Source organism: Dermacentor variabilis, unplaced genomic scaffold (genome assembly GCF_050947875.1).
Source record: "Dermacentor variabilis isolate Ectoservices unplaced genomic scaffold, ASM5094787v1 scaffold_15, whole genome shotgun sequence".
NCBI classification, from domain to species: domain Eukaryota; kingdom Metazoa; phylum Arthropoda; class Arachnida; order Ixodida; family Ixodidae; genus Dermacentor; species Dermacentor variabilis.
In genome coordinates, this window is record NW_027460313.1 from 1,247,776 (window position 1) to 1,273,366 (window position 25,591).

A 25,591-nucleotide genomic window follows, 5' to 3' on the forward strand; every position below is an offset into this window, starting at 1 on the left:
CGTTTGAATTTTGTATGTCAGTTTGAAGGTGCCTGCAGATTTTGCACCTGGGGTGACATGCTTTTGTTATGGGGAAATGATGATGGCAGACTTTCGAGTGTACTAACATGTCTTTAGTGTGGTGATAGGTAACCCTTGGTACATCCAGGAACGCTTTTCTCAGGCGCTCGTTACTTGATAATATTGGGGGGTATTTTAGTAGGATGTTGTTTGTTTTGGAGGGCATTAGAATATCTTGTTATAAAGGCTGGTGGCCTGTCAGATTCTCGTGTAGGCTGTTTCTTAGCTAATTCTGACTGCCTCTCCAATCTTGACGCAACATCATAAGCTCTATCGAGAGCAACTTGTGGATAGTTTCTTTCTGCTAGCGTTGATTTAAGGCCATTTAGATGGTGGATATAAACATTGTCTTCACTGCAGATTCTTCTTATTCGTTTCGCTTGTCCGACAAAAATTTCTTGCTTGCAGAGTCGCGGGTGATGACTTGTTGTGGCTCAGGTAGGGCTTCAATTTCTCCACATGCACAATATTTGTTCCTATGCTATCGGCAAGTTCGATCTTGTAGTTCACAGGAGACAGTCTGTTCACTGTCTTGAGGGGGGGGGGGGTTGTCCTCTTATGAACACAACGTCCTTGCGGTGCTTGTTGAAGTTGTCTTTTTGTTTTTCTTACGCCAGTCTGATTTAGTGGCTGCACTCTCTCTAGCTTTTTGCAGCCTTTTGCGCACTACCATGCCATAACTGAACTCTTCTTTCAGTTTTCCAAGTTCTTGTCGGCTGTAAACAATGTCTAGTGGAAGCACTGCAGCACTACCATACACAAAGAAGAATGGAGTTTCGCGAACCGTTTCCTGGTACCCAGTGTTGTAGCAAAATACAACATGTGGGAGTACCATAGGTCGCCACACATACTCATGAGTGCACTAACTTACACTCACTCGCACTCATTTAAAAGGTGTGAGTGTGAGTGCCAGTTAGTGTGAGCGGAGGTGAGTGTGAACAAGAGCGAGTGCTTGTGAGTGTAAGTGAAAGTGAGTGTGAATGTGGTGAGTGTGTGTGAGTGAGTGGAGGTGATTGTGAAACGTGAGTGTGAATGTGGATGAGTGGAGGTGAGCGTGAACGTGAGTGCGGGTGAGTGTGAATGTGAGTGAGCGCTCATGAGTGTTAGTAGACGTGAGTATGAACATGGCTGAGTGTATCACGGCTAGCACAACAATTGAAGACTTCTATAGTTCAGAGTGGAATGCGATTGCGTAAACATGCTACGTTCGCATCGGAAATCATGGGAGGCTGTTGTTGGCAGGACCCTATCGAAGGGGAAGTGGACGCAGCATTGAAGGCACGCGCGTGTGCACCGTTCAAACTCTTTTTTTTTATATAAAACTCCGATTATTAGCGTGCGCACCATCGACCGACAGTGGCTGAGTGAGCAATCATGCTGGTCTCTTAACCCATAGTTCCTGGGGTTGAATCCCCAGCCCGCAATTTTATTTTCAGGTTGTCTATTTATTTATTGCTATTATTGGAAATTTTCGCTCACGGCCAACAGATGCCGACAATGGCAACAACGGATTTTCTGTGAAATGAGCTTCTAAATGTTATCGCATAAAAAAAAAGCAACAATCTGTCTTATTCAGTGATACATCGTCATCTGAACAATCAGGGGTTAAAGTGGAAAAAGTCAGCATACAATGTCATGGTCACCGCTCGTGCACTGCCATTCACATTATCGTGACATGCACATGCATTTGTTCTGTGAATATGCGATCATTTGCAGGTTCTAGAAAGCGCGACTCGACTTGATATTTCAAATGTGTTTTACTGCCCGGAGTATCAGTTGATACGAATGAGCGAAGCAATCATCGGTTCTCGTTGATGGAAGTGCAACGGCTGCCAATGTATGTACAGTTAGGAGGCATGCGAGTGAGAAGACTGAATTGGTCTTTGAGCAACACTTACTCATTCTGTGTGGATTCATATCAGCAATGTCACTACAAGAAAAGCTCTCCCGTTGAAAGTTCACTTTTAGCAAAAATTTTTATATTGGGGTGCGTATTTGCACGTCACGCCCGTTTGTTTTCTCAGCAGTTGTCTTTCACTTTCCAATGTACATTAGTGTTAACGCGATGCATTTGAGTGCTCGAGAAGACAAACCCAGTTGTTACGGCGTGCCTTCATTCATTGTTTACGTAGTTTATTGTTAAATAACGTTTTTTTTTTTGTGTGAAATGCATGGAAAACAACTCTTCTTGTTGTTTCAAATACATGAGTGACTACTCGCTTGTGCACTAAGCGTACACTAGCTCAGCTAATTAATTGTCATGGCTCGTGAAGTAAATAAACAACTAAACAAAAGGTGCAACTGTTAGCACGAGCGTGAAACGCAGAGACATTCAAAATCGGGCATGGGAAGACCTTTGCTGATGGCGCCAAAAGGCTGGGAAGCGTAAGGCTCGATGAGAGCAGCATTCCGGGCACGTTGGTAATCCATTACTCAAATGATATTGCGCAACAAAAAACGACATGGGCGTGAGAGGACGCTTGGTGTGTCGTCCTCTCACGTCCGTGTCGTTTTTTGTTGCGCAATATCATTTGAGTAAGCGTAAGGCTCTTTAGATTTAGAGAGGCGCCGACAAGTCGCTCAGACACTATCGTGTGTGTGTGCGTGTGTGTACCAGCAGCACCTACTCGTCCTTCGGACGCTCCACTCTTCTCGTCTGCCGACGCGACAAGTTGGCGCCAGGTGCTTGCAGGTGTGTGCATGAGATGGTTATGTCAATTTATGGTCCGATCTTGCGCCTTCGTTCCTGATTGGACGAAGCCGTGTTAGGGTGACCTAGAATACTGGGAGGGTGAAGCTTTTCCTGAGAACTGCCATGACGCAATAAATGCTTGCTAGTTTATGTAACAATCCTACGTTATACAATAAATTACGCTTACAACTATCCCACTGGTGGGCCATTTGCATATGATAGCATGAGACAAGTTACATGTTGATGATTTAAGAGAGGACTCGCCGATTATATAACAAGGCTGTTGCAACAGTTACACTTTCACAAAACAAATGCGTAAACAGCTGGGCCAGTAATAGCTCTATGTTCATTTCTATCTAGAAAAAAAAATTGTACAAATGGAAAGTTTCCTAAAAGGAGGAGGGGCCGGAAGAATGCAGGTGACGCAGATGCAAGATTCAATGCTTCTGGTAGATTCAACAGATGTCTCCACGTCATATCACGTTGAGACTCGCTCCTTTCTCTCTTCTCATTCACCTATCATATGTAAAGCCCCTGCGCCTTTCTAGTTATATGGCGTAATCTTAGTAATGTCATCTCTGCATTACATCATCACCTCCAGTCTCCTAACCTTTCTCGCTTCTCATATTGACCTGCCGTGGTTGCTCAGTGGCTATGGTGTTGGGCTGCTGAGCACGCGGTCACGGGATCAAATCCCGGCCATGGCGGCCGCATTTCGATGGGGGCGAAATGCGAAAACACCCGTGTACTTAGATTTAGGTGCACACTAAAGAACCCCAGGTGGTCGAAATTTCCGGAGCCCTCCACTACGGCGTGCCTCATAATCAGAAAGTGGTTTTGGCACGTAAAACCCCAGAATTTAAATTTTAATTTTCCTCATATTGAGCTATTATACGGCGTAATGTCGTCTCCACATTGCATCACCGCTCCTGATGTTTCTTTACTTTCTCACTTCTCTTCGCTCATTCCGTGGTTATGTGCCTCCGCCGCATTGCTAGGCATTGCATCATTGCATCAATTCAGACCCAAGTGTACTCGCTGCACTTCTTGATAAAGATGACGCAGGTGGTGCAAAGCCAGATGAACGTGACTTGATCAAAAGGCTGATAGAAGAAGGCAACCTTTTCGCTGCAGGACTGTATCACGCCAAACGCATGTCTCAAAAAAGTGATGAAAGGGTCATTTTTTACATTTGCGGCTATGTGACTAGGAAGTTCGTTCTGAAAACAAAGTGGGAATACTGTCGCCTTATTCTACTAACCAAGAAAGAATACATTAGTCAGCTGAGCGCTTAAAGATGGACAACGCTTAAAGATGGGCAAGTTCCATGCCGTACCGCACCATTGAAGTTAAATAGCCTCCAAGTGTCTCGCATAGAAACTGAACACAAGAAAACTACAGCGCCTAGCAGATGCCGCTGGCTTTCCGCTTGCTTCCTGAGCGCAGAGAGCCCACGGGTCCGGCAAAGCATCAGTGCAGTGCGGCAGTTACCCGCAAAGGCCTCATGTGGGAGCCAGCATTTTGGACACTCTCCCAGTATTCCAGGCATGGACAACTTTGTGTGGCAGTGAAGGGAAAGCTACGGAGGCAAAGTGCGCACAAGTGAGAGCGCTTCTCATGGCGCTTCTAAAAAGAGTCCAGTGTTTTCATCCACGTTCCTTTAAGCTCTGGAACAGAATACATAAACACCTTATTAGCAACAGTTAACCCTTTCACTGTCGGACCTTTCTGGCCGTGACGCACCCCCAGTGTCGACTTGGTTTCAGGGAACGAGCATAACAGGGAATGAACATAGCAATTTATTTTTGATTATGATTGGTATACAAATAACATAGTCAATGCAATATGCACATTTCAATGTTCTGCAGCTGTTGTTAGTAAACATCATCATCAGCCTGACTATAACATTCGTTCAACATCCGAATCTGACTATGCGGAACTCATCTCTTCCTTGCATGAGACGCTGTCCGAGTCCAAATCCGAGCTCGGCTCGTATTCTGAATCGGAAGAGCCACCGCTCCAAAGAGCAGACGAAGGTCCCGCGCGCTCAGCATCCGAAAGTAACACGCGCAGGGAGGATGCGCTTTCAGTCGCCCGCACAACGGAGAGAAATTGGAGGTTGTGTGATCAAGAAGACAGAGGGAGATGAAAAAAGGCTAAAACAAAGTTCGAAGGGCTTTACGTTTACTGCTGCAAGTCGGAAGCGAGGGTGTGGCGAGAGAGCGGAAGCAGCAATCGAGTCACTCTTTTCGGAGAGGCAACGGCACGTGCGCCTGAACTTGACGCGCCGTAGCAGACACACCCAACAGAAGAAAAATAAAAACTTCAAACCAGCGGAGTTGGCAGAACAACCCTTGAACCCATAACCACACGTGCGCGACGCATGATCCAGCGAACTTGGAACCATCGCGCCACTCAGCAAAGAGAGAGGGGGGAGTGGCAGTCACACCGTACCCTTCAATACATGTACCAACACAGTGCGGGGCGAAAATACGAACTTGTAGAAAGATTCAACAGATGGCGCGGCCAGTGGGGGTGAAGCGCGAAGACGTACCGGTATGGTCCGTGACAGCGAAAGGGTTAAATAAGATAAAACACACCACTGAATGTGAAAGTTTACGTATTTTGTGGCTTCTCCCTCCAGTGTCTGGGCAAACGCGAAACCATCGCACATGAAGCTGTGTCGTTGAGCACCTTTTCCAAGCAACCAAAAGCACTGTCCAACGCTGGCGGACTGCTTGGCGCTGTAACACATGTGCAGCAGCCATATGCCCGTAGCTTTCCCTTCATTGCCACAGAAAGTTGTCCGCGAGTATAGCTCACTGTAACCATAGAGTTTCATACAATAATTACTAGAGGGAACTCTGGAGGTAGTGCCTATGCGAGCTGCAGTGGGAGCGGTTGTACCAGCATGGTAATTATGGGAAGTACATGGATTTGCCTAAGCGTCGTCATTCTGGCTTCAAACGGCTTTGTGACTTTGTAAGCTGATCATTTTCAACAATGTACTGTGTAATAAATAATTAAATTAACATTACTAAAATTGTCCGACTGCAGGATTCGAACACAGGACCTCTAGCACAGAAGCCTGATACTGAAACCATTAAACAATGGACGCATACATTGATAGGCGATGTGAAACACCCTTATGAATTTATTGCGGGCATGCCAGTGACTTGAGGCGCTTGACGCATTTCGATTTGGGCACCTCGACAAGCTCAATTATTGCAATTAGTGCTGATTGAGCGTGTCCGCACAGTCTTCTGCACTTCGAAGAGTATAGATTGCTCTGAAATTTATGATAATGAAGGCACATAAAGCATAGTAAACAAAGTCGCAAGAACATCTCAATCCACAAGCACGAAGTTAAGACAAATCCACGTACTTCCCATCATTCACATGGTTGGTCAACGACTGCAGTGCCAGAGCTCCCTCTATATCATAAGAAGCCGACAAACATTGACGCCAAGGACAACGTAGGGGAAATTACTTGTGGTTAATAAATTAAATAAAGAAACGATAAATTAATGGAAATGAAAGTGGATGAAAAAACAACTTGCCGCAGGTGGGGAACGATCCCATATTTCCCCACCTGTGGCAAGTTGTTTTTTCATCCACTTTCATTTCCATTAATTTATCATTTCTTTATCTCATTCCGCACAAGTAATTTCCCCTATGTTGTCCTTGCTGTCAGTGTTGGTTAGCTTCTTATGATATGACGAATAAAAATCGGGCCCCTCAGTTAATCACCTTTCTTCGAGTTTCTTCTAGTATGTTGTAGGAAACTCTGACTAACCGTGCTCGTGTTCCAGAGAGACATGTGAACCGCCGCATGGCTCCCATTGGTCGAGTTAATGCAGCTGCTCTTTCCGACGCTAACGCCAAGGTGTCCTTCAGTTACAGCCCTTTTGGGCGAGTCATACTTTATGAAACTGGCGGCGCACATGGTTGTTTATGTCGTTATGGCAACAGGAACAGCAGCTGCGTGGCACCTCCTCTCCAAAGTAGCTTTTTTTTATTATTATACCGACTTGTCTGGCCCACTACCTGCCCCCCCCCTCCCCCTCATGCTGCATGCACAGTTCTTTTTTCTTCTGCCTGTGCCCGCGACACATTCTTTTTTGTGCGCACATGCTATGCTACGAAATAGCTTTCTTTTTTTTTCATTCAAATACACACTGAATAAACGGCACGCCATGCGCAAGTACACAAATAACGCCAATGCCACCTTCAAAGCATAAAGACGCATTGGAATTGTTTGTTCCAGACTCCAGTGCTGTTAAGACGGAACCTCGTACGGGATATGGAGAGAGAGCATGCGGCTCTTTAGATAAGAACCTTGCTTCTAACTTTTGTAGTTGCTGGCATACACTACGGTGCTCAGTTACTCTATGTTCGCTTGCTCGTAGCGATGTATTAAACCAGTTTGTTTTACGTAGTCTCGTCTACGGGCCGTTCCCTCCTCGATGATCAATGAGGGGCAAGCTCCGAGCGAACGCTGTTGAAGTTGGCGGCCAATCGAAGTCATAAAGTTATTCAAATATAAAGGGTTAGTAACATGAGGACTAAGTTCATTCTGTTCCCGAATTGTTTTAAGGAAATATGAATATTTAAAGCAATTTGAAATTTGCGAAGCAACTGACCACGGCGGCGGTCAGACCTGCGACGCAGCAGAGGGTGCTAAGAATCACTGGCTCCGGACAGGCCGCCATTGGAATATGAACCTGGCAACGTTTAACGCTAGAATGTTATCTAGTGAGGCGAGTCTAGCAGTGCTATTGGAGGAATTAGAGGGCAGTAAATGGGATATAATAGGGCTCGGTGAAGTTAGGAGGCCGAAAGAAGCCTATACAGTGCTAAAAAGCGGGCACGTCCTGTGCTACCGGGGCTTAGCGGAGAGACGAAAACTAGGAGTCGAATTCCTGATTAATAATAATATAGCTGGTAACATACAGGAATTCTATAGCATTAACGGGAGGGTGGCAGGTCTTGTTGTGAAACTTAATAAGAGGTACAAAATGAAGGTTGTACAGGTCTACGCCCCTACATCCAGTCATGATGACCAGCAAGTCGAAAGCTTCTATGAAGACGTGGAATCGGCGATGGGTAGAGTGAAAACTAAATACACTATACTAATGGGCGACTTTAATGCCAAGGTAGGCAAGAAACAGGCTGGAGACAAGGCAGTGGGGGAATATGGCATAAGCACTAGGAATAGCACGGGAGAGTTATTAGTAGAGTTTGCGGAACAGAATAATATGAGGATAATGAATACCTTCTTCCGCAAGCGGGACAGCCGAAAGTGGACCTGGAGGAGCCCGAACGGCGAGACTAGAAATGAAATAGACTTCATACTCTGCGCTAACCCTGGCATCATACAAGATGTGGACGTGCTCGGCAAGGTGCGCTGCAGTGACCACAGGATGGTAAGAAATCGAATTAGCCTAGACCTGAGGAGGGAACGGAAGAAACTGGTACATAAGAAGCCGATTAATGAGTTAGCGGTAAGAGGGAAAATAGAGGAATTCCATATCAAGCTACAGAACAGGTATTCGGCTTTAACTCCGGGAGAGGACCTTAGTGTTGAAGCAATGAACGACAGTCTTGTGGGCATCATTAAGGAGTGTGCAATGGAAGTCGGTGGTAACTCCGTTAGGCAGGATACCAGCAAACTATCGCAGGAGACGAAAGATCTGATCAAGAAACGCCAATGTATGAAAGCATCTAACCCTACAGCTAGAATAGAATTGGCAGAACTTTCGAAGTTAATCAACAAGCGTAAGACAGCTGACATAAGGAAGTATAATATGGATAGAATTGAACATGCTCTCAGGAACGGAGGAAGTCTAAAAACAGTGAAGAAGAAAGTAGGAATTGGCAAGAATCAGATGTATGCGTTAAGAGACAAAGCCGGCAATATCATTACTAATATGGATGAGATAGTTCAAGTGGCTGAGGATTTCTATAGAGATTTATACAGTACCAGTGGCACCCTCGACGATAATGGAAGAGAAATTAGTCCAGAGGAATTCGAAATCCCAAAGGTAACGCTGGAAGAAGTAACGAAAGCCTTGGGAGATATGCAAAGGGGGAAGGCAGCTGGGGAGGATCAGGTAACAACAGATTTGTTGAAGGATGGTGGACAGATTGTTCTAGAGAAACTGGCCACCCTGTATACGCAATGCCTCATGACCTCGAGCGTACCGGAATCTTGGAAGAACGCTAACATAATCCTAATTCATAAGAAAGGGGACGCCAAAGACTTGAAAAATTATAGACCGATCAGCTTACTGTCCGTTGCCTACAAACTATTTACTAAGGTAATCGCAAATAGAATCAGGAACACCTTAGACTTCTGTCAAGCAAAGGACCAGGCAGGATTCTGTAAAGGCTACTCAACAATAGATCATATTCACACTATCAATCAGGTGATAGAGAAATGTGCGGAATATAACCAACCCTTATATATAGCTTTCATTGATTACGAGAAAGCGTTTGATTCTGTCGAAACCTCAGCAGTCATAGAGGCATTACGGAGTCAGGGTGTGGAAGAGCCGTATGTAAAAATACTGAAAGATATCTATAGCGGCTCCACAGCCACCATAGTCCTCCATAAAGCAAGCAACAAAATCCCTATAAAGAAAGGCGTCAGGCAGGGAGATACGATATCTCCAATGCTATTCACAGCGTGTTTACAGGAGGTATTCAGAGACCTGGATTGGGAAGAATTGGGGATAAAAGTTAATGGAGAATACCTTAGTAACTTGCGATTCGCTGATGATATTGCCTTGTTTAGTAACTCGGGGGACCAATTGCAGTGCATGCTCACTGACCTGGAGAGGCAAAGCAGAAGAGTGGGTCTAAAAATTAATCTGCAGAAAACTAAAGTAATGCTTAACATTCTCGGAAGAGAACAGCAATTTACAATAGGCAGCGAGGCACTGGAAGTGGTAAAGGAATACATCTGCTTAGGGCAGGTAGTGACCGCGGATCCGGATCATGAGACTGAAATAATCAGAAGAATAAGAATGGGCTGGGGTGCGTTTGGGAGGTATTCTCAGATCATGAACAGCAGGTTGCCATTATCCCTCAAGAGAAAAGTGTATAACAGCCGTGTCTTACCAGTATTCACGTACGGCGCGGAAACCTGGAGGCTTACGAAAAGGGTTCTACTTAAATTGAACGATTCGAAGAACTTCGTATGGATGTGTCAATGGTTTTGTCACCATGAATAAATTGAAACAAAAACTTTAGTTGTGCTAGTTTTGCCCTACTTTGCAGTGTTATTTAATAAACCAGCTCTTTTTAATAATTCAGTCGATGAAACCGTTAACTTGTATTTATTATAAATGAACCTTATTGCCTTCGTCTACACCCCCTCTTACGAGATCTGTTGTGTACGTAAATCAAACAATACTGGAATACTCCAGCCCTGGTCGAACAAGCATTTTGTAGGCTAGCAGATTTGTGTCTGCGGGCGCAAGACGATCACTTCTCATGACGAAGACGATGTCATCTCAGAAAGATGAATCGCTTTAGTGCTCAGCATGTACATCGATTTCCACTTGAGGTTATGTTGTTAACATGGGTTTCCCATCGGAGAGCGCATGTTAAAGTGGCACCTAAATATTTACCCTGAAATACACAAGTTAGAGGCGTTGAATTACTAATGTAAGTAAAATCAGATATCTGCTTCTTTCTGCTTACTGTTAGTGTTACTGATGTTTGGGCATTTAGTCATCTGCCACTCCTGACACCAAGAAAAGGTAGAATTTTGTATATGGTGATCATCAGTTTCGCAGTACGAAAAACAATCATCGAATAGACGGATGTTACCTTGTAATCGGGAAGGCAAATCACTTATGCATATTATTACGATATGCATAAATTATGCATATGATATATGTATATATGCATATGCATATGATATATTAAAAATAATATGGCCCAAAGCACTGCATTGGCGCACTCCAGATATAGCAGGTGCTAAATTGGAAGCTTCGTTATGAATGTACACGAATTGTGAGAGGCGGAGGGCAGCACACTCGCTCACGAGTGAACTCACTCACTCACATTCACTCGCACTCATTTCAAAGGCGTGAGTGCGAGTGAGTGCCAGTGACTGTGAATGGAGTTGAGTGTGAGTGCGAGCGAGTCTGAGTGGAGGTGAATACCGGTGAGTGTGAGTGGAGGTGATTTCGAGTTAGTATGAGTGAATGTGAGTGCGAGAGAGAGTGAATGGAGGTGAGTGCGAGTGAGTGTGAGCGGAGGTGAGTGTGAGTGGAGGTGGAATGTGAGTGCGAATGAGTGCCAGTGGAGGTGAGTGTGAACATGAGTGAGTGCTTGTGAATGTGAGTGGAGGTGAGCGTGAACGTGAGTGCAGGCCCTGGAAAAATTATGGTGAGTGAGTATTCTCCCACACTGCTGACCTACGGGGAGTACATCGGCCCACTTTTCTCGTCCGGTGTTAGTCATGGCAATCATCTGCTTGATTGTCTTGTTGGCTCTTTCGCACAAGCCGTTCGCTGCAGGATGGCATGCAGTAGTGGCAGCATGTGTGATGCCGCGATGCTTGAGATAAGCCTCTGTAGAATGCACCAAAATTTGAGTAGTGCGATCTGTAATAACTGTGGTTGGGCATCTGCACTTCAAAACGATTCTTCTCTCATTTAACTTTTGAACTGTTGTAGTTTCTATAGTCCCCAAGGGTTTTGCCTCAGCGAACTTTGTGAGGTAGTCAATGAGCTACGATGATATATTTATATGCTCTAGAGGCCATGAAGGGTCTTACTATGGCCATCACAACTGTATGGAAAGGGCTGTGCACCTCTGTTGGTTGTAGTAATCCATAAGGGACTGATGTCGACATCTTCATCCTTTGACAAAGGTCATAGTGGGTCACATACCATTTAACACCTGTATAAAGCTTCGGCCAGTGGTATTTGGACCTCAGCGCTTCGAATGTTCTGATCCCCATGTGGCCATTGTACCTTCCTTCATGCAGTTTTCAAGTGCCTCAGCTTATCACTGAGAAGGAAGGCAGAGGAGAAATAGACTGCTGACCAGACCTTGATCTCCTGTAGAACACCTCATTGTGCGTCAAAAATTTCTTTTAGGCCCATATGTGTTGCTTCTGTGTGCCCAACGCACCATTCAGTAAATCCAGGACTTTAGCACAGGTTGTGTCCTGACACTGTTTGTCACCCATGTTACCACAGTATTGCAATGATGAATAGGATACGGTAAGGATTTGGCTTTTCTTTGAAATAATGGGAGGTATCCATGAGAGACAATCTGGTGCACTGTGCAGGATTCCTGATTTGTAGGTGACATAAAAGTCGAACTTCTGTAAAACCAGCGACCAACGAAAAAGACGTTGGTTACCTTTCTTGTAGTGCAAAATCCAGCTAAGGGCATGGTGATCACTGACAGCTTGGAATTTGCGGCCTATCAAGTATGGTCGCAACTGTTCTAATGCCCATTTCACGGCAAGAGCTTCCAGTTCTGTCGAAGAGTAATTATGCTCTGCTCAGGTATAACACAGGGCGATGTCGTCGCTCTGCATCCTCTTGCAGCCAGAAACGTCCTAAGCCGAGACGAGATGCATCTGTGTGTACTTGTACACCGAATTCTGGCTTCTCCGAAAACAGCTTAAGGACAGGTGGCCTATATGAAGTGCACTTTTAATGTCTCAAATGCCACTTGCTGATACTCTTCCCAGGAAAAGGCAGAATTCTTCAGGAGGGATCGTAGAGGTGCAGCAATAACGCTGTAATTAGGGATAAACTTCCTGGAGTATGATGTAAGCCCCATGAATGATTGAAGTTCCTGCGTGGTTCGAGGAGGCCGGAGCATCTAAACAGATGCCAGTTTCGATGGGTCAGGACTTGCGCCATCTTTTGCGACAACATGCCCAAGGTAATTAATAGCAGTGCAAAAGAAAAAATTTCTGTGGTTTAAACTTCGAAGATGCTTTCTGGAACCTTGAAAAGGTGTCCCTCCGGTGCGAAATGTGGTCTTCAAACGTCCGACTGATGACTGTGCAATCGTCCATGTAGATGAGGGCATTGTCGTATTTAATTCCATCAATGATTGTATCCATGGCTCGTTGACATGTGCACCTTTAAGGCCAAACGGCATCCATAGGAATTCATAGAGACCCCAAGGTGTCACAAAAGCCATCTTCTGTATGTCTTGTGTATGCATGGCTATCTGATAAAAACCAGACACTAAGTCCATGACAGAAAAGTACTTGCTCCCGGTGAGCGCCTGCAGGGCATCTTCAGTCCTTGGAAAGGGGTAAACAGTATCTTCAGTCACTTTGTTGAGCCGTTGATAATTGATGCACATGCATGTTGTCCCGTCTTTCTTCGCTACTATGACCAGCGGCAATGCCCAAGGCCTCCGAGGAGGCCGGGCTATGTTGGCATTGATGAGGTCTTCACTCTTCATGAGGTCACGCTGCGCAGGAGACATTCTTGAGCTCATTGGGAGATGGGCTTTGCATCCCCACTTGGAATGCAATGTTGCTCAACTTTGCAGGAGCCTGGATCCGTACTTGATTTGCAAAGCAAACAGCATATTGCGCTAACAGCTTCGTCACGACCTGCAGCTCACTTGAGGATAACATTGTTCCAATGTTAAAGTTGACGTCACCAATTTAGATTGAGCGATGCTACAGGCCAACAGCTGCATAAGCTGGTGGTTTATCAAGGTCCTCAGGAAAAGGCAGGCATCAAATTCGGAGGATCTGTTGAGATTCTTCCACAAAGAGTTGAATGTCGTCTATTCCACTTGCTTCTTCTACGCCTCCAATTGTCATCTGAGATGGAAACAGGATGGCTTGAGACGTACAGTTCAGCGGCAAAACCTTTGCTACTTTTTCTGATGCCTCTGTAATCATGGGCTCCACAATGACTGAATAGCAGTCGTACAAGAGCTTTGTCCCTGTGATGACCATCACACAATCTTTGTCTCTGGACATGCGGTGCCAGTCCAGTGCAACTTTGGAACATCTGTGGAAACAGACACGGCAAAGCTTTGCAAACCCCAGTAAATGATGGCTCTTGAGGCCCTTAGGAAGTTGTCGCCTAGAAGCACTCTGTCATGAGGTAACCGCGTAACCATGACAAATTCATGCTGCAATGTCTGGCCGTTGACTGTTACAACAGTTTTGATTTGACCCAAGTTTTCCAAGTGACGGCCGCTTGCTCCTACCAAACGCAGGGATAAAGGCCCAATAGGTAGTTTGAGTCTCTCAACCGGTGGTGCAGCAATGAAACTTTTAATAGCCCCCGAGTCCAAGAAACAGCTCCTGAGAAAAAGTGGCCACCCTGTATACGCAATGCCTCATGACCTAGAGTGTACTGGAATCTTGGAAGAATGCCAACATAATCTTAATACATAAGAAAGGGGATGCCAAAGACTTGAAAAATTTAGACCGATCAGCTTACTGTCCGTTGCGTACAAACTATTTACTAAGGTAATCGCAAATAGAATCGGGAACACCTTAGACTTCTGTCAACCAAAGGACCAAGCAGGATTCCGTAAAGGCTACTCAACAATAGACCATAGTCACACTATCAATCAGGTGATAGAGAAATAAAAAAATGTGTGGAACATAACCAACCCTTATATATCCCTTTCATTGATTACGAGAAAGCATTTGATTTAGTCGAAACCTCAGCAGTCATGGAGGCATTACGGAATCAGGGTGTAGACGAGCCGTATGTAAAAATGCTCAAAGGTATCTATAGCGGCTCCACAGCCACCGTAGTCCTCCATAAAGAAAGCAGCAAAATCCCTATAAAGAAAGGCGTCAGACAGGGACATACAATCTCTCCAATGCTATTCACAGCGTGTTTACGGGAGGTATTCAGAGACCTGGATTGGGAAGAATTGAGGATAAAAGTTAATGGAGAATACCCTAGTAACTTGCGATTCACTGATGATATTGCCTTGCTTACTAACTCAGGGGACCAACTGCAATGCATGCTCACTGACGTGGAGCGGCAAAGCAGAAGGGTGGGTCTAAAAATTAATCTGCAGAAAACTAAAGAAATGTTTAACAGTCTCGGAAGAGAACAGCAGTTTACGATAGTTAGCAAGGCACTGAAAGTGGTAAGGGAATACATCTACTTAGGGTAGGTGGTGACTGTGGATCCGGATCATGAGACTGATATAATCAGAAGGAAAAGAATGGGCTGGGGTGCGTTTGGCAGGCATTCTCAGATCATGAACAGCAGGTTGCCAGTATCCCTCAAGAGAAAAGTATATAATAGCTGTGTTTTACCAGTACTCGCATACGGGGCAGAAACCTGGAGGCTTATGAAAAGGGTTCTACTCAAATTGAGGACGACCCAACGAGCTATGGAAAGAAGAATGATAGGTGTAACGTTAAGGGATAAGAAAAGAGCAGATTGGGTGAGGGTACAAACGCGAGTTAATGACATCTTAGTTGAAATCAAGAAAAAGAAATGGGCATGGGCAGGACATGTAATGAGGAGGGAAGATAACCGATGGTCATTAAGGGTTACGGACTGGATTCCAAGAGAAGGGATGTGTAGCAAGGGGTGGCAGAAAGTTAGGTGGGCAGATGAGATTAAGAATTTGCAGGGACAACATGGCCACAATTAGCACATGACTGGGGTAGTTGGAAAAGTATGGGAGAGGCCTTTGCCCTGCAGTGGGCGTAGCCTGGCTGATGATGATGATGATGATGATGATGATGATGAGTTCGAGTTGCCTTTGAGCGTTTGGCCGTTGATGATGACAGGAACGGAAAAAATACCCGTGTCAGTAGCATAAGACACCTGCTCAATCACTGATGACTGCTCGCGGGCATTGGCGTCACCAGTTGATCGTTTCACTGCTATTTTGGAAAGGTGGACTCAAATTCCTCCTGCCAGTTCAAAAATCCTGCACTTAGTGGTAGACGACACTGTGTGACAAAATGCCCACTTCTAAAGCAGTTCAAGCACAGTATATGCATTCTGGAGGTATTCTCTTAAGATCTGCTATAAACCTGCGGTGAATAATAAGTTGGACACCCTGGAGACGACTTGGAGACGTTCCCAAGATGCGGTAAGGAGCTAGCTGCGAAACATTAAAGTCGGTCCGGAGCGTCTTCACCAGAGTTGTTAGATATGCATGGAGTAGCTTCGTTTTTAGGTTTGCGGCATTGGGTTTCCCGAGCTGCATTTATCGACGCAATGCTCATCATCGCACTCGTGTAGGATTTAGCATCCGAGTCCTTGACTCCAAGCTCTCTATGCGTTCCACAATCTGAGCAACTAAATTGCTAAAGAAGTTGTGACTTGCCTGCATCTGTGGGTCAAGAGGAGACTTTGGTGCGTTGACTTCTTTGGCGTTGGTGTGTCCCTCTGAAAACATTAGTTTCAGTCCTTCCAATTCGCGCTGGAGCTGGTCCACTTAGTCCTCAGGGCACTTGATTTGGACACAGCTGCCCTGCAGGTTTCCACCTGGGCGGCATCATTTAGCTGTTTGAACACATCGATGAAACACTGGGCGGTCACCATCTTGGGTTTACGGAGCTGACGCTGTCCTGAAGTCAGTGGTTCGACTAAAGGAGCACGTAATGAGGGAAGTCCCGACATAAAAATGGAACAAACGTCTTAGTAGCTCGCCCTGAACCGTCGGGCGCCAAATGTGACGTGCCGTTGTGGCTGTCGATTTCTGTGTGTTCTGGGGCGGCGTAAGACGCAACCAGACACAGTGGAGACTAGGAAGGGACTGCCTCGCCCTTCTTTATTCCTTCAGCCCCCCTTGCGAGCAAGAGCTCAGCGCCAATCTTTGTTGTTTTCTCTGCGCTAAGGCGCAAGACACGTACATGCCAAGCATAATCTGCTGTCACTCGTGACAATTCCATTTTTTTTTATGAGAACCATTTTTTGCCGCTTCTTTTATTATCTGTTTCAGAGATACGATAGCCCACTGACTTGCAGCGAAGCAGATAATAGAGGGGTGCTGTGCACACGGCCGTAGACACACCTGCTGACACACGGCCATGTGTACATCACCGCTCTATTGTCAATTCTACACCCTCGCTGCTAACACACCTTCGGTAGTTTCCTCACCCACCCAGCTTACCCCCCTCCACTTTGGAAGAACCCTACATATATACATTAATCACTTGTTATAACAAAATCGCTTCACTCAAAATATCGCTTTATTCGAAATTTCTTCCGGTCCCGACCCAAACGCAGGCGTTTTAAGCCACATTACTCAAAGTGCACTAAGAGCATGACCCGCTTAGAGCGAAGTGGCGAGCGAAGGCATCGCCGCCGCCAAGTGGCAGCGTCCCTTTGGTGCATACAGTGTCAAATTAATTCCGCCGACAAATTAGTCTCATGCAGGCACAGAATGGGCCACAAAAGTACCAAACCTACGAATGATAACCGCCTAGTAACGGGTACCAAGCGAGTGCAGAGTACTCTCAACTGATTACTGCGGAGCAAACAGAAGCTGTCAAATTCCATGTTGCAGCGCCCAAACCGTTAATCTCGGTCACAGTCGCATCGCTGGTGTCTCCCGTGATAGAATACAAATGAAAATAAGGTTTTCCTGACCCTTTGTGATGCCAAAAAACTGCAGTCTCTTGGATGCCGAAAAGTGGCTAAAAGACCGCGGGCAGACTTGCACCATAGCATTTCCATGGGGTGCGCTCGATGAGCAAAGTTCTACCACTCTAAAGAGCACTTCTGGCGCTGGAACGTGCCGAAAAGCGCAAAAGAAGTGCCTCAGATTTTAAGTGCCACGTTCGACGCGAGGAGCTATGTTAACAAATTGGGATGACGAGATTGGGGAGGCCGGTCTAGAAGTTTGCTTGCCGCTCGCCATAGTCGGCCTGCATCGCATTAAAACAACGCCCTTAGCTTAGTTGCACTTTTGACGCTGCAAATAGACAGATAACCTGCCGAAAACACGAAAAATCTGAGCGTCGCCAGCGGCAAGTCAGGCTGTCAACATGGGCTAATGCAAGCTGGTGTTTCCCTGGCGATTTTCTCGAGCCGGTCATGCTCGATTCGCACCGTCAGACTTTAGACAAACGGTCTAAATGCATGGTGAGGTCATTGAATTTTGTTCCTAGACATTTGTCAATGGCATGAATGCGATAGTGCGCGAACACCGACACTCAAACAGTAGAATTAGCATAGTGTCGTCGACAATGGTGCGCCGAAAAACTCATTTTGCAAACTTCACGGCTGCACACCTTGGGAAAAAATTGTCTACTGATCATGCAAAGCCAGGCACGTACCCAGGGGGGGCCCGGGCCCCCCCCCCTCTCCCCCGATATCAGGCGGCATAATCCCCCCCCCCCATCCGCCCAAGGCACCACTCCTCCCACACATTCCTAAAGCATTGACAAATCAATCTATCCAGCGGTCAACATTTTGCTGCCTTTTACAGCGAAAGCAGTGTATAACTTCCGTAGTATTTTTCGGCCTCCGTTGACAGAAAAAATCATCACGTGGGCCGATCCTGGTGATAGTGCAAAAAGGGTCCAAGATCAATGGCACATACCCCTGTGGACTCGGGAACCTATAACGCGCGCTTCAGAATTTTCGGGATTGGCCTACGTATGAGGCTTTCTTAATGCCTACTTCACCTCCGCCGTGGGTGGGCCCGGTATTGCAATATCTTTGGGATCGGCCTATGTATGGGAAGTTCTTAATGCCTGCTTCACCTCTACCGTGGGTGGGCCCGGTATTGCAATATCTTCGGGATCGGCCTACGTATGGGGCGTTCTTAATGCCTGCTTCACCTCCGCCGCGAGTGGACCCGGTATTGCAATATCTTCGGGATCGGCCTACGTATGGGGAGTTCTAAATCCGTGCTTCACCTCCACCGCAGGTGGGCCCGGTATTGCAGTAACTTTGGGATTGGCATACGTATGGGGAGTTAATGCATGCTTCACCTCTGTCTTTGGGGGGATATTGCAATGTCTTTGGGATCGGCCTATATATGGGGAGTTCTCAATGCCTGCTTCACCTCCACCGCGGGCGGGCCCGGTATTGCAATAACTTCGGGATCGGCATACGTATGGGGAGTTAATGCATGCTTCACCTCCACCGTGGGGGGGGGGTATTGCAATGTCTTTGGGATCGGCCTATATATGGGGAGTTCTCAATGCCTGCTTCACCTCTTCCCCGGGTGGGCCCGGTATTGCAATATCTTCGGGATCGGCCCACGTATGGGGAGTTCTTAACGCCTGCTTCACCTCCGCCGGGGGTCGGCCAGGATTGCACTATCTTCAGGCCGACCCGCAGCGGAGGTCAAATACTTTGCTTTTCGTTTGAGAGGTTTGACTGTCGTCAGCTTGCGCTGCAATTCCATCTTCACAGAGTGGAATGGTTGTCAATTTTTTCACTCCTTTTGGATGGCGGTAGTTATCGACTTCTCCTGGGGTGTGGAGGCCAGTTTTCTCATCGATTCCGTGCCCTCGCGATTAACTCAAGATGAATTAATTTGTCATTGCAGTAGGCAGGGCATAGTTTATAGTTTTAATTATCATATTTTATTTTATTTATAACAACCAACACAATTTTTATGTCACTATGTATTTAATAATCCCATGCATCTCGGTTGCTTCGTTAGTTCAACCTTTGTTTAGACTGATCCAGGGGCCAGGAAAGGGATTTGGTTCATAGTCGGCTGGTCTGTATGCTCGTGGAACAAGTTGTGGCCGTAGAAAATGCCAGTTGCGTTTAACTTTTCCTTTTGCTTCCTTATTTCCTCCAGTGACGGCTCGCCGCGACGCTGGCACATCCTCGGAACCATATATCCGTGGTGTGGGTTAGATAAGGTGGAAAATAAAATATTGCAAAACAGCGTCCATCATCAGACCCTGCAATAACCGTTGAACCCATAAGCAGTGACTGTCACCCGTTACCTCGTCTAGTTTTTCCCTTATTGTGCAGCACTTTTCGTGCAAAATTGGCAACTGGAAACGAGTCGCAAGGAGATGAGAAATTACGCGATCTACTAAGGGAGAAAGCCAAGGCAACAGCCAAACAGGGAGGAAAAGCGAAAATTATTGGTGAAAATATTTATGAATCAACATCCTTTTATTGAAAAGGAAGGAGAGAAAATGCCGCTGCAAGTGGAGAATAATTCCGTGTGGTTTGAATGACGCTTCTACTGTCATCAGTCCAGCCGTGTGACATAACCACTTCTATGCTGTGCTAATGTGGGTCTTTTTCTAACCTTCCGCGGTTGGCGCAGTACGTCTAGAAGCGCAGCGTCCTGTGCTCTACGCGGTTGTACGGAACTGGTGACCACGCATCTTTACGCAACTTTCCAAATAACAACTCGAGTCGGTTTTGCTACTTGGTAGAGCAGTAAACGAGGGATACAAAAGAACTGTGATCGTTTTGCAAATATACATTTCTCTATAATTCTTCCAGAGCTAATTAAAAAAACGCTACTAGAAATCTTTATTTTGCACTTTCGCTTGTTAACTTGTTCTTGGCAAGATTTTTCCTGCGCATGTTTCATGTGTGAGTCCATTTGATGTGGTTCTTTGTTTGCCATGTAAAGAAGAGGTATATCTCAGAGGCGTACCTGTGAGACACATGTTATTTCTATTCTTTTTTGCGGCTTTAAGCGTCTTTATGGAAAATGGTAGGCATTATTCACATTTATATTAGTAAAGTACTCTCCCCTTCATTTGCATAGAAAAGTTACCGTGGGTTGCCTCCCCCCCCCTGAAAAAAAATCCTGCGTGCGTGCCTGTGCAAAGCCCCTACTGCAAAACCATTCAGTTTTCACGATCACGCCGCGTACCCGCAATGAGCGGCTAATCATTTTTTGAGCACAACAAACACAGCCTCAGACTCGAGCCACGGAATTTGCAGCGTATTCTAGCGCAATACTGTCATAGTATTTTGTGACCTCCACAGCCCCCTTAAAAACAGCCACTGCCTTCCCCTCTTCATTTGCTCTCCAGTCTGCAAGCCATTTGGACACCAGTCACTCCTTCATGTCAACTCCTCGCCTCCTCACTGCTAATTTCGACATCGCTGCTCCTTCAAAGCTGCCCTCTTCTGGCCTGCCCTCTCGAGCACAGTCTTCCACCAAGGGGTGCCCTTCCGCAGTTCCTACTTCTTGGTCTCCACAACTCCGATTGCCTTTCTTCCGCTACACATGAAGCCGATGCTGATGCCCGCCATTGCGACCGTCACCATCACAAGCACACGCTGGCGAGGAAAGCGAGATGCCCTGACGACATTTTGAAGCTTCTGCCTTCTGCGTCACCTACCGCATTCAGTCAATTTGGTGCTGGTGGCGCATGCATTCGGATCTGTGCTGCAGGCCATGTGATTGTGTGTTATTCAGAGTGCTTCGTTAGGCGTGCCTCACGTGTGCTCATGTTGTCTACAGTGATAAATGGCTCCGTCAGTCTCCAGACGAAAGTGTCTGACTTTGGAGCAGAAAGTTCTGCTGATAAAAAAAAGTGGAAAAAGGCAGCCTGCAGAAAACTGACATCGGCATAGGAATAAGAATTTGGCATACCGCTGTCTACTTTATCAGCTGTATTGAAAAACAAGGAAGCTGTGCTGGATGGCTTTGAAAAGAGCTTCTTGGTGAAGAGAAGTGGAAAGTGCCCTTCTACAGTGGCTGAAGAAGGCCAGGAGTGCAAATCTCCCCGTACATGGACCTGCACTTACTGCAAATGCCGAAGCTCTCACCCTCCAAATGGGCCATAAAGATTTCAAATGCAACAATGGCTGGCTTGAGCGGTTCAAGAAACGACACCGCATGACCTCGAAGTCGATCGTTGACAAAAGTGTAGCCGTGAATCGTGACACTGTAGACGTATGGCGCCAACATCAACTCCAAGCTCTACTTTAAAAGTATGAGGACAGACATCTACAACCTAGATGAGGCTGCATTTTTCTACAAGATGCTACCGAATCGCACGTTCACTATGCTGGCGGATCCTCATCTGAAGGAAAACAGTAAGGAGCGTATAACCATGCTGTTTGGTGCCAATGCAACAGCTTCCCTTGTTGATACTGGAGAAGGCGGAGAAGCCGCGGTGCTTCTGAAATGCAACTACCGTAAAAACCGGACTGTAGGTCAGACCGGAATATAGGTCGATCCCCCAACCAACGAATTCTAAAAATGAAAAAATTTTTCAATGGCAAAAGTACCGAAAGACACCCTTACCTTGAAACAAATGCGACTCATGCACAATAGTGACAGTATTTATTTAAATGCTGCTCGCATGTGCACCCGGCCAATTTTTAACAGTATCGCGCGACCATCGACCCGCGTGCTTGTCAGTGCCTTATTAATGGCGCTGAGCGGCGAAACAAACGAGATATGCGCATGTGTACACGTGCGCTTACTTTCGCTATTTCGCCGCTCTGTGCCGTGATGATAAGGTGCTGACAAACACAGGGGTCGATGGTCGCACGATACTGTTAAAAATTGGCCAGGTGTACAGTACACAGAAGGGCACGAAGTGCGCAAGCACTACTCCGAATCAGAGCTACGCCTTTGATCAGAGTTGTCCGAACTAGAGTCGGATGACGAGTGCTTCTCGCTGCCCAGTCCAGAGGCGTGCGCGATCTCTACCACTTTCAAATGTATGCATTCGGCAGCCACAGGCGGCGATCTTGCACGCAGCTCTCGGACGAACTCCGCAACCTTGTCTTCTAGTTCTGCGGTCCGCCCACGGAATGACATTTTCTGTTGGTTTGCTGCTTCTGCCTCCGCCAGTACCGAATGCTCTTTTCGGATACTCCAAATTCGTGCTGTGCCGCGAGGTTTCCGTGGGCTTCTGCGCACTCAATCGCCTTTTTCTTGAAGGCGACGGTGAATTGCCGTCGGCTTCCGCTCATTTTGAAATAAAATGTGAAAAAGCAGCCTTTAACCAATATAACTTTGCGACAATGTAAACTCAAATTGGCGGTGCCACAATGTCGCCACGTCGCGCTACTGCTGATGGCGAAGGCGGCTCTTTACTTCCTCCACCCATTGTTGCAAGACTTCCGTAGTTTTTCTGCCAATGTCCGGGATATAAGATGAGGGTCGACTTTTCGCAATTGTTTTTTTGAAAAAAAGTTCGGCTTATATTCCGGTTCTTACGGTATTCCCGAGGAATGCATCTACACAAGTAACAAGCGAGCATGGATGACTGCTGCTATTTTTGAAATCTGTGTGCCTTCTGGATAGACGGTTCGACGCAAAGAATCTGCAAGTGCTTTTCATAATTGACAATTGTCCGAGCCACGGGAACATCAACAACCTCAAAACGATCACTGTGGAATTTTCGCCTGCAGACAGAACTGCAGTACTGCAACCGATGCATCAGGGCATCATTGAGACCACCCGGAAGCTGTACCGCAGGGCTGTTTTGCAGCGCATGCTCACAGTGTATGACGCCAGAAGAGGTACAACAATATTTTGCTTGGTGCGATACATTTGCTGAACTTTTATGGAAAGAATTGGCAGCTTGGAAGGTCGCCAACTGCTTTGCGCATGGTGGATTTTCCCGTGCCGTCATCAGCGACCCTGACAATGACCGGACTTGCAGCGATCTGTACAAGACTGTTCATAAAATTGCTGGCCAAGAGGGAGAAGGCGACTTCAAGACATTCACCTTGGCTGACGCTGCTGCTCCCGTGGTCGCCCCAGCAATGCATGCGGAGGTGGCCCCGACGAGGATGAAGAGCCGGTGGACAAAGAGCCACGTGAAGTTCCAACTATGGTGCAGACGTGGGAGTACCTACGCCTGCTGCGAAGTAAGGTTGAATGCATGGGTGGTGGCCATGGCTTCGTGCAATGCTTGGTGAAATTAGAGCAAGGCTTGCTCGCACGCAGTAAGAACTTGAAACAGCCAAAGCTCACTGCCTTTTTTGCACCTGAATAATGTTTTGCTTGACTGAATGCATTGTATTTTGACTTCCTCGCAGTTCTGGCACAATTAAAGCTCGACTGCATTAGCTTTTATCAAGTGGTTGCTTATAATCTCGAATTACCGCTTATAATGAATTTTTTTGCCGTCCCACTGACTTTGTTATAACAAGGGATTACTGTACACTGTGTTGAGGAAAGCATATGTTGCCTTGAAAAACACAAGTCCACTTGTCGAAACGTTAGCTCCCACTTTTACCTTGTTCTCGTGTTACTCATCATTTTGAACTCCTGCCTTCCTCATGTTTTTTGAAAACTAGTCGCTTTATTAAATGAATAATGCGCTTGAAAACGTGTTACAGTTTAGGTAGTGTTTTTTGCTTCACTACGGCATTTCATAAAGAACAAAATTGTACATCTGCAGCAGCACCCCTGGAGGGGTCTTCAGAGCTGCTGTCACATGTTTTCCGTGAAGTGCAAGAAATGAAGGTGATTTGAGATGGCGCTAACAAAATGCCACTTTCATACAGTGGATAGTGTCCGGTTCAGAGGACAACTGTGTGTACATCTGGAACCTGCAGACAAAGGAAGTGATGCAGAAGCTGCAAGGGCACACAGGTGTGTGTGTGTGTGGCAGTTTTCATTTTTTAAAGCTGCATGGTACAGCATGTTAACAGACCTTATTTGTTGTGCGCAGATGTGGTCCTCTGCACGGCCTGCCACCCTACAGAGAACATCATTGCTTCAGCTGCATTGGAAAATGACAAGACCATCAAACTGTGGCGGAGTGACACCTAAAAGCCATTTTAAAGTTTTTACTCGACGCATTGCTCTTCTCCACTGTCAGTTCTCGCATAGCTGTCACATGTTTCACCCCTGTATAAAACTGTGTTTGTGTACCATTAAAGTTTGTTGGCACTGTACCAAAGCAAACTCTGGGAAAGTGCATGATGTGCTAATGCACGAGACAGTAAGTATAAAGGTCTGGCATCACCTAGTGAGCTTTCACAAATCGCCAACTGTATTGTTCGAAGTGAGCGACCCTTGCACATCTTTGTATCAGTGTTGTAGCATGGGGCACATGATGGACATAGGAGACCAGATAGTGTCGGGTCACCGCTTGCAGCCTTGCCTTATCTACAGCCACATCAACATTGCCCCATTCTTTCTTGCAGAGGCAGTGCTGCCGAAGCTGTTCCTTTTTTTGTTCGGCACCTCTGGCCAAGCAAAACTCTGGCTGCCAAGATGACATACATGAAAGCTTGTGACCCTTTAGCTTGCTTGTGTACAGAATAGTCGCCAAGGTAATTTTGCTCAAGTGTTCCAGACTAACATTTGGTCGTGCTGGCTTTGGAAGGATGGGTCACATGCAGAACGTGACTATGAATTATGTCATTGTGCATAGCATACATGACCTTCACAAGGCAAGCCGCCGCCTGAGGAATGGGGCTCCGGTGGGGCTAGTTTCACGGCCCCCTGCCTCCCTTGACCCCAGCAAGGACATTTAATAAAGTTTTGTCTCTCACAAGGCAAGAATTGAGAAGCTGTGCAATAATTTAGGCCAGATCATGAGAATTAGTGCATTATTGGTAAGCAAAAAACCGAGAGCGGAAAGGCAGCTAACAAAAGGGCTGCCAAGGCTGATGCAAGATTGCTGGGAGGCCTTTGTTGTATGGGTTGCCTTCTGTATTGTCGATTCCTACCGTGTTGCTGAACCATTGAGGCGTCCTGGAACTATTTATTCCCTCTGCTTGCATTTGGGTCTGGGGAGGAGGACGTGGTCACATTTCTTATTCGTGAGGGAAAGCGATGCCTGCTTGGCTTCCAGATCCAGAATTCTTGCTCTCATTTAGTGCAGAGCACCCACTCTATGAATGTCTATGTCTGGTGATGTGCTTCAGTAATTCATTGAGGCAAGTGATAGAATATTAAGGCTCGTGTTATGATGTCCATACC

The 25,591-nt window shown here is 46.3% G+C and overlaps 1 protein-coding gene across 1 annotated transcript in view; it reads left to right on the forward strand.

Moving 5' to 3' along the window:
- The window catches only part of wds (WD repeat-containing protein wds), a 129,818-nt gene extending 105,250 nt beyond the window's left edge, over positions 1-24,568 (forward strand). The window contains exons 13-14 of the mRNA XM_075678071.1: positions 24,166-24,253; positions 24,333-24,568. Coding sequence (XP_075534186.1) covers positions 24,166-24,253; positions 24,333-24,433 — 189 coding nt within the window. The 3' untranslated portion in view covers positions 24,434-24,568. The remainder of the gene's footprint in view (positions 1-24,165; positions 24,254-24,332) is intronic.
- The last annotated feature ends 1,023 nt before the right edge of the window (positions 24,569-25,591 follow it).